We start from the raw sequence: 13,646 nt of genomic DNA on the forward strand, positions 1-13,646 counted from the left end.
AATTGGAAAAGTTTGCTTTTGTCAGCCAATATGCTGCTCAGTATACAATGTAATATTTATTAATTAGTTTACAGGAAATGACAATAGCTTGTATAAAAGCATTTCCTATTTATTAAAGTGATTTAATTGGACGACGCATGGAATGCCTAGTGCTGATTTACTCAGTTTTAGACACTGTAACGTGGTGCTGGTGTTCTAATTTTCATAACTGAAGAGCAGAGTAATGTACAGACATCATACACAAATCATCAATCAATCAACCTTTATTTTCATATAGAGGGTTAAATGCTTGATAAAATAAGATAAAATGTAGATAAAAAGTAGAAATTAAATGCTTAAAAAAAGATAAAATGTAGATAAAAAGTAGAAATTAAAAAAATAAAAAAAACAGTAAAAATACGCCAAATTTAACTTATATAGTACAGTAATATTGTTGTTGTTGTTGTTATTATTATATTAAATTATAATATAATATAGAACTAAGATAAACAATATATATGTAGAAATAAGATGAAGTAAAATATTCCGAAGGTGGTTAGATATTAAAAGTTTATAAATCATATCAAACCGCACAGTAAGATTATTCTGAATCAAACCTCAGACATTAATTCATCTCAGGAAACACCAACATCCAGACTCCAACACGCTCCAACACTACTGCTGAGTTCAGCTGTTAGCTAGAATTCAGACACTGGCGGCACTCAGGTATTGTTCAATAACTAAAGACTGAACTACAGCTATAATTCACAAATGCATGTTATCAAACATCACACATTCATTCAGAAACTCTTACCACTACCAGTTAGCTGTTAGCATCGCCAGTTAGCAATACCAATTAGCCGATAGCACCATCAGTTAGCCGTTAGTCTTGCCAGTTAGCTGTTAGCATAGCCAGTTAGCTGTTACCATCACCAGTTGGCTTCACCAGTTAGCCGTTAGCCTTGAAATTTAGCTGTTAGGCTAATATGCCATGTTTATTTTTCTTAATAACAGTAGAAAATATAAATTTAAAGATGACTAAAATCAAGGACTGTATTCAATAATATAATAAAAACAATTTTTGGGAGCACCAAGTAAACATTTGATCAATATATGGTAAAATATATAAATTCTGTTAATATTTACATCTCATTTTAAATATTTTGAGCAGGGATGGTATTTTTAATTATTACAGAGCAACATATTTCAGATATTAATGTGAAAAATGTTTTAGAGTGTAGTTACTTTTTAAGACATATATAATTAGCCTAGAATCTCCTGATAATAACTTCTGTTATGTGTAAGAGATATAAAGTATTATTTACAGCATATGTTACTAATTGATTACAGTTGTTCATTAAAGGTAGATTATAATTCTGTGCCACTTATTTAATAATTTATTTTCTCCTCAGCTAAAACTTAATTGAATCGTACAGTTAAAAATTCCTGAATGTGATTAATTTAGATAAATACATAATAGAGCATGTAATTTTTTTTTTTATTGCCTGACCGCATTAGGCCTACAAATATGGCAAAAAACTAAAACAAAAAAAAAAAACTAAAATTAACTAACTAACTAAATAAATAAATAAATAAAACGGATTTCATAGGTCTCTTCATAATCTGGCAAGTTTGTTCATTTAAGTCCTGAGACGCCTTGTGTTACTAAGCAACTGTTTGGTTTAAAATGTTTTAGATATGAATGTTTGAAGCTCAGATTGGACTGAGAAGTTCAAGGCTGAACACAAGAGACTTTGATCTGCGATTTATATTCAACTTATTTCACAAATTGTTACTAATTTTCACTCATTTTTACACATTCTTACACATTTTTAAAACATTTCTCACTCATTTACATTCTTACACATTTTTACTAATTTTTACAATTTTTTTTACACATTTCTTTCCCCAGACCAACCGTTTTTCACGGTAAGAAACAGCTTTTCTACACTAATCTCACATGCCCCCATTGTGTATCCATTCAATACATTCAGTTTAAAGGTACGTTCTGTATGAATGGCCCAGTTACACCAGCAGATGACATGTCTCTCCAAACCATCACTGATCATTAGTAAATTTCACATTTTATTTGTAAATCAAGGGATCAGAGTCTGGAGGAAGAGTGGAGAGACACACAGTCCAAACTGCTCAAGGTCTAGTGTGAAGTTTCTACAATCAGTGATGGTTTGTGGAGACATGTCATCTGCTGGTGTTGATCCACTGTGTTTTATCAAGTCTAAAGTCAGTGCAGTGTTTTCCCACAAAATCTTACAGTACTTCATGCTTCCCTCTGCTGACAGCTTTTATGGAGATGCAGATTTCATTTTCCAGCAGGACTTGGCACTCTGCCCACACTGCCAAATGTACCAATTGGTCTTCTATAATATTCAAATTTTCTGAGACACAGATTTTTGGGTTTTCATTGGCTGTAAGCCAATAAAAGAAATAAACACCTAAAATAGATCACTCTGTGTTTCATCTATATAATATACGAGTTTCACATTTTGAACTGAATTACTGAAATAAAGTAACTTTTCAAAGATATTCAATTTTTTTTAGATGGCCCTGTACATATAATAAGTGAGGAGCTGAACGACACTTTGCTTTTACCTAAACCTAGGAGAGTTTATGAAAAATACATTAAACAGCAAAAACTTTAGACTAATGAAATGCATGAGCTCCAGCAGGAATTTCTAAAGATGAAATATTGTAAGTCGATAATTAAACACTGTGTCCAAACCTGCAGTAAACTACTTTGGACTGAGTCTCTCCAAGTTTCTCGGTTAGAGCATTGGCTGAAACGGCACTTTTTATGGCGTCAAGACAGGGACATAAAACGCAGTTTTTTTACACGCTTTATTTGCACTGAGACAGCGCTTTGTACGGCGCACCAAAAGGGTCAAAACAACGGCGAAAAAAGGCGTTTTTTTGCTTTTAACGTCGTTGTGAAATGATACGGCATATTTCCCGGTGTAAAACCCTTAGGATGTTCTTTTCGACAAAAGGCGTTTCGTCCAGACGTTTTTGGCCCTTTTGGCGTTCCATACTGCCTTGCTCTTGTTTGAAGGAGAATCAGTAGTTGTAGCCTCGCCTACTGTTCATTTATGTATTTGCATGCTGGAAAAGTTAAAAACGAAACAGAAAATTGGAAAATGAAAAAGTAAATCACCAGCAGAGAGCGCTAATCTTTCTTTGCGTTTACCTTTTTATTTTGGCACTTAAAGCGCCGTTATTGCCAAACATTGAATAACAACCTGTCACTTTGCTATTGATCTTTCCATTTTGTGTTTTATTTTAATTCTGTCAGACATGGACCCCATTGCAAGGACTAATAAATAAAAACGTTATCATTTTAGTTAGATTTTTTTTTTGACATTAACTAAGCAGTTCTTCAAGAAAAGGCAAAGGGAAGCTGTTATTTTTTTTTTCACCATTAGCTTTTTCATTTTAGATCTGACTGTAAAATATCTGTATGGGAATGAAAATGAAAAGGCAAAAAGCTATTACTGCTAATACTGTATACTGTATTAGCATTTATATTTTAGTGTTTTCATTTTAGTTTGATTTTTGGCACAATTTACCTCACATAATAAGCTGACTGTGTATACCTACATAATATAACATACTGCCTAAATTTTGCACCTTATCCCCATTATCTCACACTTATGCTGCATTTTGAACTTTTAGTTTAGCGTTCTGTTGCTCCATGGTCCTAGGGAAATGTGACTTCCCTCCACTGTGTGCTCATAGACCTCGCATAGATAAGCAGATTGACAAATTCTCCAATCACCACGCAGATGAAGATGGTGCCCAGTTCATTTCTTTTAATGGTTTATTGGAACTTTACATTAATACAAATTACTATGAAACATGCTATTAACACTAAGCCCTCGAATCAAAACATACAGAACAGCCAGAATACATGTCAGTACAGAATCCATAGAAAAAATAACATGTATAGTTTCACTAATGAAAAACAATGAATAATTAATTATTAATTGCTGCTTCACCTGATACTATTCTGAAGATATACACTGTCCTATAGATAACCAGCAGCTAAGTTACTAAACATTAGTGCTCTACTGCTATATTTATATCATGTGCTTGAATGATTGTCCCAATTTATAGAGGGAGGATTGGGATGGGATAGGGCCTTACTTATCAAATACTTTAACAATAGCAAAAGAATCAAAAGCAATCCTTTTTACTTTTCAACATAATGAACTTAGTACAGCACTTCCTGAAAGTTAAGGGCAGGTTCATCCATTTGCTAACCATCGTGATGTGGTCTGGGACTCTGGGAAATCTGCCTGGACTGAAGGTTATACTGACTGAAAGTGTCAGGGGCAGCATCAATGTCAGCCAACGGATCCTTGTCATGTAATAGCCTTATTACTGGTGCTGTCAGAGTATGAAGCATCATTTAGGGTCACAGAAATACAAAAGAGCATCCTGTTTAACATACCGAGCATCCACCACAATTTTTTTCAGAATTGCACAAAGTGCAAATATAATGGTCATTCAGCTGTAGGGATCTCAGGTGAGGGGCAACATGCAGCAGCACTGGGGCAGAAAATTAAGATAAATACCTGCTATGGTGGCACAGCCTGGCAGAATGTCTAAGGGTGTATAATGTAGACAAAACTTTGAGAGAGCACATCAAAATCTCCATATCTCCTAATCTCCAGCATATAGCTGGAAGGACCATTTGTTTCATTGTGATTTAGTGGGAGAATCACTCCTTTTTTTAATGCTCAGTTGGTAACATCCCCTAGAGCCAAGAACAGAATGGAGCTCATGAGCCTGTAGAAATTGGTCCATTATTGAAGAAATAAGGGAATGAAAGTGTCTCTCTATCTCTCCAGTATGTTTACGCAAATCAGATCAATCTGATCCTGTTCAGGAGGAGTACACAGTAGTTTATTAAACTTATTATGCATATGGACTATAAAATGTATGATCAAGAAAGCCTTCATGCCTCAATCTTGGAGGTCAGGGGGTAAATAGACATTTTAAATACATCACAAAACATGTGACCATGTGTGTTCTGAGAACAGTAAACCCTTTTCATAGAAATAAGGCCAAAAACTGTAAAGTGTCAAGAAAACTTGCACATCATTATAGTCAAGGGATGTTCTATACGGCTGGAGTTTGCTATCATCTTAAAATACAGGTGGTTCCAGTTTTGACTGGAGTAAAACAGAAGCAAGAATTCTGAAAGTATTTCTCCACAGAATTTGGAAGAACAACATAAGAAACACTGTTTGACTGGAGATATGGGACAGTCACCTTTGCTATTAAAATAGGTCACAAATAAGTTACTGTAAAACGTTTTGAGTAAATGCCTCAAGCGGAAGTGTGGTAAGCAGCTAAAGCTTCCCATTCCATCTCACTTGATTGGCCCCACACTGTTCGAGCTTCTTTTCTGTTTAGTGACTCTTTCAAAGGTTGTTGGAAAAGTCTGATCTCAGCTTGCAGTCACTGCACTTCTTCTGTGCTGCAGCCACCTCTGTCCAACAGCAGGTGATGAGTCAGGATATTCAGTCTTTGAGTCAGTGGGATTGAGCATTATACAGAGACAGGTAAAACTAAATAATTAGTACACAGATTTCCTTTATGTAAATACATGTAAAAAAGTGTTTTTTTTGCATGTTTGTCACTCACAAAATGCAGTTTTAAATTAAGGTTTTCATTATTTAGGGAGAAAAAAATGCAAACCTACATGGCCCCGTTTGTGACCTTAAGCTAAAATTAACTTTGGTTCTGCAGCAGGACAATGATTCAAAACACACCAGCAAGTCCACCTCTGAATGGCTGAAAAGAAAAAAGTTAAGACTTTGGAGTGGCCTAGTCCAGACTTGAATCCTATTGAGATGCTATGACATGACCTTAAAAATGCAGTTCATGAACCCCTCCCACCCAGGCCACTCCTTGTTCTCACAGCTTCCCAGTAGAAGAAAGCTCAGAAGTTTGAAGACCAGAACCAGCCGGTTCCGAGAGAGCTTCTTCCAACAGGCAACCAGGCTGTGGAATAGTGTTCTGCCCAACCTACCCCACTGCCATCTTATTTAAACTCTTGCATCTTGCACATTAATCTACTTCACATTGCAGCTATCTGAATTTCACATGCTTATCCCACATACAGCATTCTGCACCCTGTATGTCCCACACAACTCATTCTGTACCTGCACTTTAATCATAATTACTCTGTCACCTATTGGATGTTTTCCTTACTTCTACACACACTCTAGATACCTGCACATCTATATAGCATTTATATTTATATACTTAGTCACACTTAATGTATTTCCATGCAATACCATATGTCAATATGTCTATAGTGTAAGTTATTGTGTGTATTGTTATTGTGTGCATTGTGTATATTTTGTGTACTGTACTATTCTACTTGTTGTAAATACTGTTCTATGCACACTAGTAGGAACCTGCACCCAAAATTCCTCCACAGTGCTGTGAAAGACTAATTGAAAGTTACTGCAAATGCTTGATAACAGGTGTTGCTGCTAAGGGTGGCTGAGCCAGTTATAGGTTTGGATTTTCTTTACTCCCTTAATAATAAAAACCCTTTTTTAAAAACTGCATTTTGTGTTTACTTGTGTTTTCTTTGACTAATATTTAAAGTTGTTTGATGATCTGAAACATTTAAAAGTGACATAAATACAAAAAATATAGGAAATCATAACAGAGTCAACACTTTTTCACACCACTGTATGGAAATAAAGTTTAAACCACCAATGAATAAACAGCTTGCTTTATAATAGTCAAGAAAAAATAAGCAATGTATTAATAAAATAGTTGTTCGGTTGCTGAGAAAAAGTTTTAAATTGTTCAGTTCTAGTGGTTCAGTTCTGAGCAATGCGGCTATATTACCTGCAGCCTGGACATAATATATAAAAGGTTAGGCCGCTTCTCAGCAGAGTTAGTAAGAGTAACCAACACTCTCACACATTTGCATGTTTTCATCATGCTGTCTTGCATGCAAACCAGCAGCAGTTCCAAATGTGTCTTATTTACTATACAGACCATATCTAGTCACATCCCACTGCTACTAATATTGCATACACAAATAAAGAGAACATATACAAATCACTGTAGTAGAGTTACTGAAATAATCTCTCCAGTGTGAATGTATCTGTGTGTTTGGTGACTAATCGTACTATTAAAACTCTTCCCACAGTCTAATCAGTAATGTGGTTTCACTCCAGTGTGAATGGGCTGGTGTCACTAGAGACCACACTGATTATTTAAGTTTGTCCCACAGTCTGAGCAGTGATGCGGTTACTCTGCAGTGTGAATGCGCTGATGCCGCTGGAGACTAGCCTGTCGAGGAAAATTCATCCCACATTCTGAGCACTGATACGGTTTCTCACCAGTGTGAATGCTCTGGTGTTGTTTGAGATGACTCTTTTGACGAAAAGTCTTCCCACACTCTGAGCAGTGAAATGGTTTCTCTCCAGTGTGAATGTACCTGTGTGTTCGAAGACTGATAGGATGTTTAAAACTCTTGCCACAGTCTGAGCAAAGATGCGGTTTCTTTTCAGTTTGAATGCACTGATGTTGCTGGAGACTACTCTGATTTTTAAAACTCTTTCTACAGTCTGAGCAGTGATACGAATTCTCTCTAGTGTGAATGCGTTGGTGCCGCTGGAGATGACTGTGCTGATAAAAATTCATGCCACAAACTGAACAGTAATATGGTTTCTCTCCAGTGTGAATGAGCTGATGTCGCTGAAGATTACCCTTATGATGAAAATTCATCCCACAGTCTGAGCAGTGATAGGGTTTCTCTCCAGTGTGAATGAGCTGATGTCGCTGGAGATCAATCTGTTGACAAAAACTCCTCTGGCATTCTGAACAGTGATATGGTTTCTCCCCAGTGTGAATGCGCTGGTGTTTTTTGAGAGTAAACTGTTTATTAAAACTCTTTCCACAGTCTGAACAGTGATATGGTTTCTCTCCACTGTGAATGCGCTGGTGTTGTTTAAGATGACCCTGTTGACGAAAATTCATCCCACACTCTGTACAGTGATGCGGTTTCTCTCCAGTGTGAATGTGTCTGTGTCTTCGAAGACCGATTGGATATTTAAAACTCTTGCCACAATCTGAGCAGTGATAAAGTTTCTTTCCAGGGTGAATGAGCTGGTGTCGCTGGAGACTACTCTGATTCTTAAAATGTATCCCACAGTCTGAACAGAGATACGTTTTCTTTCCAGCATGAATGCGTTGGTGTCGCTGGAGATTATACTGGTGATTAAAATTCTTCCCACAGTCTGAGCACTGATATGGTTTCTCTCCAGTGTGAATGCGCTGGTGTTGTTGCAGATGATTGTGTCGATAAAAATTCATGCCACAGTCTGAACAGTAATATGGTTTCTCTCCAGTGTGAATGCGCTGGTGTTCCTTGAGATGACCCGGTCGCTGAAAATTCATCCCACATTCTGAACAGTAATATGGTTTTTCTCCAGTGTGAACGCGCAGGTGTCGCTGGAGATCACCCTGTTGATAAAAATTCATTCCGCATTCTGAGCAGTGATAGGGTTTCTCTCCAGTGTGAATGCGCTTGTGATTTGTCAGAGTACACTGTTTATTAAAACTCTTCCCACAGTCTGAACACTGATATGGTTTCTCTCCAGTGTGAATGCGCTGGTGTTCTTTGAGATGACTCTTTTGAAAAAAACCAATCCCACACACTGTGCAGTGAAATGGTTTATCTCCAGTGTGAATGTGTCTGTGTGTTCGAAGACTAATCGGATTATGAAAACTCATCCCACAGTATTTGCAGATATATGGTTTCTCTCCAGTGTGAATGCGCTGGTGTCGCTGGAAATTAGACTGGTGATTAAACTTCATCCCACAGTCTGAGCAGTGAAATGGTTTCTCTCCAGTGTGAATGCGCTGGTGTGTTTGTAGATGAGTCTTTTGAGTAAAACTCTTCCCACAGTCTGAGCAGTGGTGAGGTTTCTCCTTGCCTGTACTTTTCTGCATTTGCTTCTTGGGTGTAGGAGATAATGTTTGTTGAGTATCAGAGATTTCTTTGGATGCCATGTTCTCCCTTTCATTCAGCAGCTTAAAATCTTCTGATTGTATTTGTGCAGCTAGCCTTCTTCCAGTTAGGAACACTGACACTGGGATCAGGGGAAGAGCTGGAACAGAACAGCATTCATTTCTGGAAGAGAAACAGAAAAAAGAAAACCTAATATCAATATAAAATATCAGATTTTTTTTTCTCTTGGGGGAATAAAGATTTTATCTGGACAGTCAACATTTTTCTTAAAAATTATTAGGCGTGGGGGAAATGTTCTATTTTTAGATGCATCTTGATTTGGACATTGGCCATTAGCTAGAACAGAAACGCAATGATGACGGGATGCAAAAAGCAGAACTCAGAAGTGTAAAAGTGTAGCAACCCGGACACTAGGGTTGCAACGGTATGAGATTTTCACGGTATGATAACCGTCTCGGAAAATACCGCGGTATCACGGTTATCACGGTATCACAGTTTGTTACTTATATTATTAAACTGACCCTTAAAGAAATTACAACAAAGGTTTTTTGTTCAATTAACTATTTATTGTAGAAACTACACCATCAGGTGAAGGAAACCATGTTTTTCCACTACTCTTAAGGGCATTAAGAGTGTATATATATAAAAAAGTTGGTATATAACCAGATACTGCAGAAAGAGGGGATTTATTTCTGACATGATCCTCACAATAGAGATTTCTATTTTAAGGCTTTCATACCTTAAAACCTTCAACATATGAAAAACAGGCACGTCAGAATTTGAAAATAAACGCATGTAAATGAATGGCGTCTTTCACATCCAGTCCGGCCAGGACCTTTACACGGACACGTGAATCCATCGTAGCACGCACTTCACGCCTGTACCTGCGTGCCCAAATTTCGGATAACTCAGCGCTTTTGCGGGCGCTTACCGCATGGGTTGTGCACGACTACAAAGAGGTTTTTATTTATGTTCAGATTAAAATTATAAACTGAACACATACTTTCCGCTGCACAGCGGGGTGGTGTTTTCGAAGATGGGAGAACAGGTTTGATGTATTTCCTCCTTTAGCTGTGACTTTACGGCCACATTGATTACAAGCTTGTTGATTACAAGATTACAAGTCTGTTTTCAGGCTGTTTGAATGAGCGAAATATGATCAGAATTATGTTAATTAACACTAACATAGAAGCATAGAACTATTATTTAATTAAAATTATTTTTAAGAACAGCTAAACACAGTGCGGAGAAGTTCACGTGCGAGAGAGAGACACAGAGAGAGAGAGACAGAGAGAGAGAGAGATTTGCGTGTTCTGATGTGAGCTACTCACAGGTAAAGGTTCTCTTTTATCTCCTCGTGCTCATTTTAGTCCAATACATAATTCTGCAGTTTCTCAGTGTTTTCTGTCGTATTTTGCGGCTAGCGCGAGCGCTTACAACTAACACCGCGGACCGCGAGGTGCTGCCGCGCTGCCGCTGTTGTGCCGAATCCGACTCCCTGCTCAATCCGACTCCCGCTTCGCGGACAGAATCAGCACAACACCTCCCGCTGTAGAACTGCGGGAGTGAAAACAGCGCTTATAAATAAGTTAGTTAAGTTTCACTTTCAGTTTTCGTTATTTGGTTCGTTTTCATTAACAATAATAATTGTTAATGAAGCTCTAGTCTAGCACTTTCTGCCGTTCTCACCGCTGTGTGCTGAGTAGCTGAAGCGGAGCAGAGTTGCGCATGCGCGGGTGAGTTTCTCCGCTGGCTTGCGTTTTACCGGTAATAAGCAAACACACACGGTATGATAACCGTGCATTTTAATACCACGGTATACCGTGAAACCGGTTACCGCTGCAACCCTACCGGCCACACAACACAAGATACCGGCTCAATCAAGGGCTGCCTGGTTTGGTCCAGAGCAACTGCTGCCTGGTTCTGTGCTTGTGGCGTGTCCTGCTTAGAGTGTGACATGAGTCCTCCTGAGAGTGACACAACTCCTGCAGGGCTTCTGAGAAGAGGAGCAGAGATTTAGATGTTTGAGTGAAAGTAGCTGGGGAGCTGTGCTATTATTATTATTATTTTAAGGGAGATTATTTAGATTTACATGCGCTTAAATATCATGTACACCATTTTGGGAACCCATTCCTGTGTGTATATAAGGCATTATGAAGCCTATTAAAACATGTAGCTTTCTATTATATACTTTGCATAATACTTTATTCATACGCAGATGAAACACAGATCAGCCACAATATTAAAACCAGCTAAGTATATAAATGACACTGGTCAGCCGTAGCATTATAATCACCTACTTGTTTCTGCTTTCCTTGTAACTGGTTTTAATATTGTGGCTGAAGCTTGTTTAACCATTTCCCTCTCACTTTAAATAGTGAGAGAGACAAATTTGTCTTCTTTATCCTGAATAACAAAAAAAAAAACATGGCACAAAACACAGCACCTCCAGCTTCATAAAGTGCTGAGAACATGATGTCTCGCAGCAAATGCAATCTCTTTGGATGTGTGTGTTTGTGTGTGTGTGTGTGTGTGTGTGATTCAAATAAATCATTGTGGGAAAAAAATTAACGTTCATTTGATTCACTGGAAAGATTACCAATGTTTTGAATAATAATACAAAGTACTAATAAAACATTTATTGGCTAAAAATAATGATGTAGTATGGCTGCTATCAAGACAGGTTCACATTTACTGTCTAGATTTTAGAGAAGTGAGTAATTGTTTATGAATAAGTAATTATGAATGGATAATCAGAATGTATAATTAGATTATTCCATACAACACAGACACAATGTAAGAGCGTAGGACAAATGTGGGACTCCTAAATATGCGGATTGTTCTGTATACCAAACATACCTAACAGTAAAACGGGCAGATGTGTATTAATATTGATAATAACCTGACAGTTAATTAATATCATGTATGTTTATGAACTTAAAACATGTGTAGAAATAAAAATAACTGGAAGAAGGGTGCAAAAGTAAGTTCATAGTCATTTGAAAACTGAATCTAAATGGTGATCTAATGTTTTCATTCAGTTACTTCTGTTTAAGAGCAGGATATAGCTTCTCCGTGTTTTACTTCATCATATGCAGGACTAACTACAATAGCACAGAAGTGTGTTTAAACTGTTAATACAGAACATAACGTTTTAGTAATGTAAAATACATGTACAGATTCTGGTTCACCGCTGTTTCCGCCTTCTTTTGAAAGATCTGTTAAGATGAGGGGCTGCAGTAGAAAGTGATTGAGAAGAAGCTCCTGTTGTCGATTGGCTTAATAAAAAGTGATTGACAACGAAAGTCTAGTAGCGGATTGGATGCAGTCGAAAATGATGACATATGGCCCGCCCTTTACACACGCCCACTGGCGGCTCCGGCCTGCAGCATTACATATACGGCACAATTTAAGACTACAACCCACCAGACAAGATAATTATTCCCCCAATAAATCATCGCTCAGGGTTTGTAGGTAGTTCATAGTGTGTGTGATGTTATATGCTGCTCCTTCTGAATGTGTTTCTGTGTGTCTAAGAGTAAATGTAGAGCAGTGTGAAGGTGTAGAGTGGAACATCTCCATACCTGCAGCAGGTGAGCTGATGGTGTTCCTCCAGCAGAGCAGTCTGAGTACAGAGGTGTGGAGCTGCTGATCAGAGCTGGATCTTCTGCTGCTCCACTTTACTGGAGACCGGGGGAAACTCTAACCACCCTTCCATATTCACCTACAGAGAATCCAGTCTTCATTTTAAACCACAGCAAACATCTGTCCAAAGCGCTGAAACTATTAGAACATGTCCAATCAATACATCACAATGACTCTGTTCCTTGATCTGATCCAATACAATAAACAGACCTGAATCCTGCTGTGTTTATGCACTATGCAAGTGTTTATGCAAGACCCCGAGCTGCAGAATCCCGGAGCCAATGGCGTCACATCCGGCAACTTGCTGTCAAAATAAAAGTCCTGCAGCGCTGTGAGGCATACGTCCACCGAGCTGGCGTATAAAAGAATACTACGCGACAATAAATCCAGTGAAATCACCCAAAAAAAGTGAGGTGGGGGTCTGTACAATAAAAAATACTTATAAATGAAAAAATAAAACCCCTAAACTAAGTGATAAATCCCAAAATTCTTTAAACACAATAGTAACCGCTTATATTCTAAACCCATCCCAGACCCATTTGTTAGTAAACCTATTCAGGAAATATCCTTTTAACCTTTTTGAGTGTATTAAATTTGACTGACTGACTGACAACTCAAAAAGTTGTGTAGTGTGAACCTGGCGTAAGTCTCAGCTTCGAAATTCGTGACAGCATCTGAAATTCCTCTGCAGTCATCATCACAAGGCCAGTCTTTCTGTATTCCAATCAGTAGTTGTGCAATAGACTGCTTTGGAGAACTTATCTCTGACACATTGATTTCTGAAAGATGGACGACCTTGATGAGGACAAAGGACTCTTTATTCTCTCCTCTTCCCTTCTAGAGAACATTAGAGAAAACTCAAGGAATATGTTGAACAATGACCAATAATTCACCTGGCAGTCATTATGAGGAGAAGCCTGTTCCAACAACCTGCACAACGTAATAGATTGCCACTCCAAAGGCAGAGGGTACCATGCAGAGTTGGGGCCACACAGGTGGT

General features: G+C 37.9%; 7 protein-coding genes across 21 annotated transcripts in view; 3 read left to right on the forward strand and 4 right to left on the reverse strand.

The window, feature by feature from the left end:
- Nucleotides 1-13,646, forward strand: part of LOC103036135 (zinc finger protein 239) — a 245,471-nt gene that overhangs the window by 172,911 nt on the left and 58,914 nt on the right. The gene's annotated exons all lie outside the window — the stretch shown is intronic.
- LOC111188212 (gastrula zinc finger protein XlCGF49.1) overlaps nucleotides 1-13,646 on the forward strand; it is a 232,620-nt gene that overhangs the window by 125,657 nt on the left and 93,317 nt on the right. The window lies entirely within an intron of this gene.
- Nucleotides 1-13,646, reverse strand: part of LOC111190415 (zinc finger protein OZF-like) — a 589,012-nt gene that overhangs the window by 70,987 nt on the left and 504,379 nt on the right. For 2 of the 7 annotated variants that reach the window (XR_007440220.1, XR_007440227.1), the window contains exon 1: nucleotides 12,586-12,671. The exons of 4 other annotated variants lie outside the window; for them this stretch is intronic. The gene's annotated coding sequence lies outside the window, so the exon portion shown is untranslated. Of the gene's footprint in view, nucleotides 1-12,585; nucleotides 12,675-13,646 lie in introns of those variants that run through there. One more of the 7 variants, XR_007440222.1, reaches the window with a different exon arrangement.
- The window catches only part of LOC103025045 (zinc finger protein 501), a 266,885-nt gene that overhangs the window by 70,987 nt on the left and 182,252 nt on the right, over nucleotides 1-13,646 (reverse strand). Inside the window, exon 1 of one of the 4 annotated variants that reach the window (XM_049482377.1) lies at nucleotides 12,586-12,673. The exons of 2 other annotated variants lie outside the window; for them this stretch is intronic. The gene's annotated coding sequence lies outside the window, so the exon portion shown is untranslated. Of the gene's footprint in view, nucleotides 1-12,585; nucleotides 12,674-13,646 lie in introns of those variants that run through there. One more of the 4 variants, XM_049482383.1, reaches the window with a different exon arrangement.
- The window catches only part of LOC111197445 (zinc finger protein 239-like), a 184,162-nt gene that overhangs the window by 67,657 nt on the left and 102,859 nt on the right, over nucleotides 1-13,646 (reverse strand). The window lies entirely within an intron of this gene.
- Nucleotides 1-13,646, forward strand: part of LOC125780385 (zinc finger protein 239-like) — a 103,022-nt gene that overhangs the window by 8,154 nt on the left and 81,222 nt on the right. The gene's annotated exons all lie outside the window — the stretch shown is intronic.
- Nucleotides 3,798-13,646, reverse strand: part of LOC103044584 (zinc finger protein 501) — a 234,011-nt gene continuing 224,162 nt past the window's right edge. The window contains exons 2-3 of one of the 2 annotated variants that reach the window (XM_049482346.1): nucleotides 7,466-9,163; nucleotides 3,798-7,129 (exon numbers count right to left, since the gene is read on the reverse strand). In XM_049482346.1, the coding sequence (XP_049338303.1) occupies nucleotides 7,084-7,129; nucleotides 7,466-9,042 (1,623 nt within the window). In that variant the 5' untranslated portion in view covers nucleotides 9,043-9,163 and the 3' untranslated portion in view covers nucleotides 3,798-7,083. Of the gene's footprint in view, nucleotides 9,164-13,646 lie in introns of both variants that reach the window. The other variant, XM_049482345.1, reaches the window with a different exon arrangement.

The sequence above is a fragment of the Astyanax mexicanus genome, chromosome 8 (genome assembly GCF_023375975.1).
Source record: "Astyanax mexicanus isolate ESR-SI-001 chromosome 8, AstMex3_surface, whole genome shotgun sequence".
NCBI classification, from domain to species: Eukaryota; Metazoa; Chordata; class Actinopteri; order Characiformes; family Acestrorhamphidae; genus Astyanax; species Astyanax mexicanus.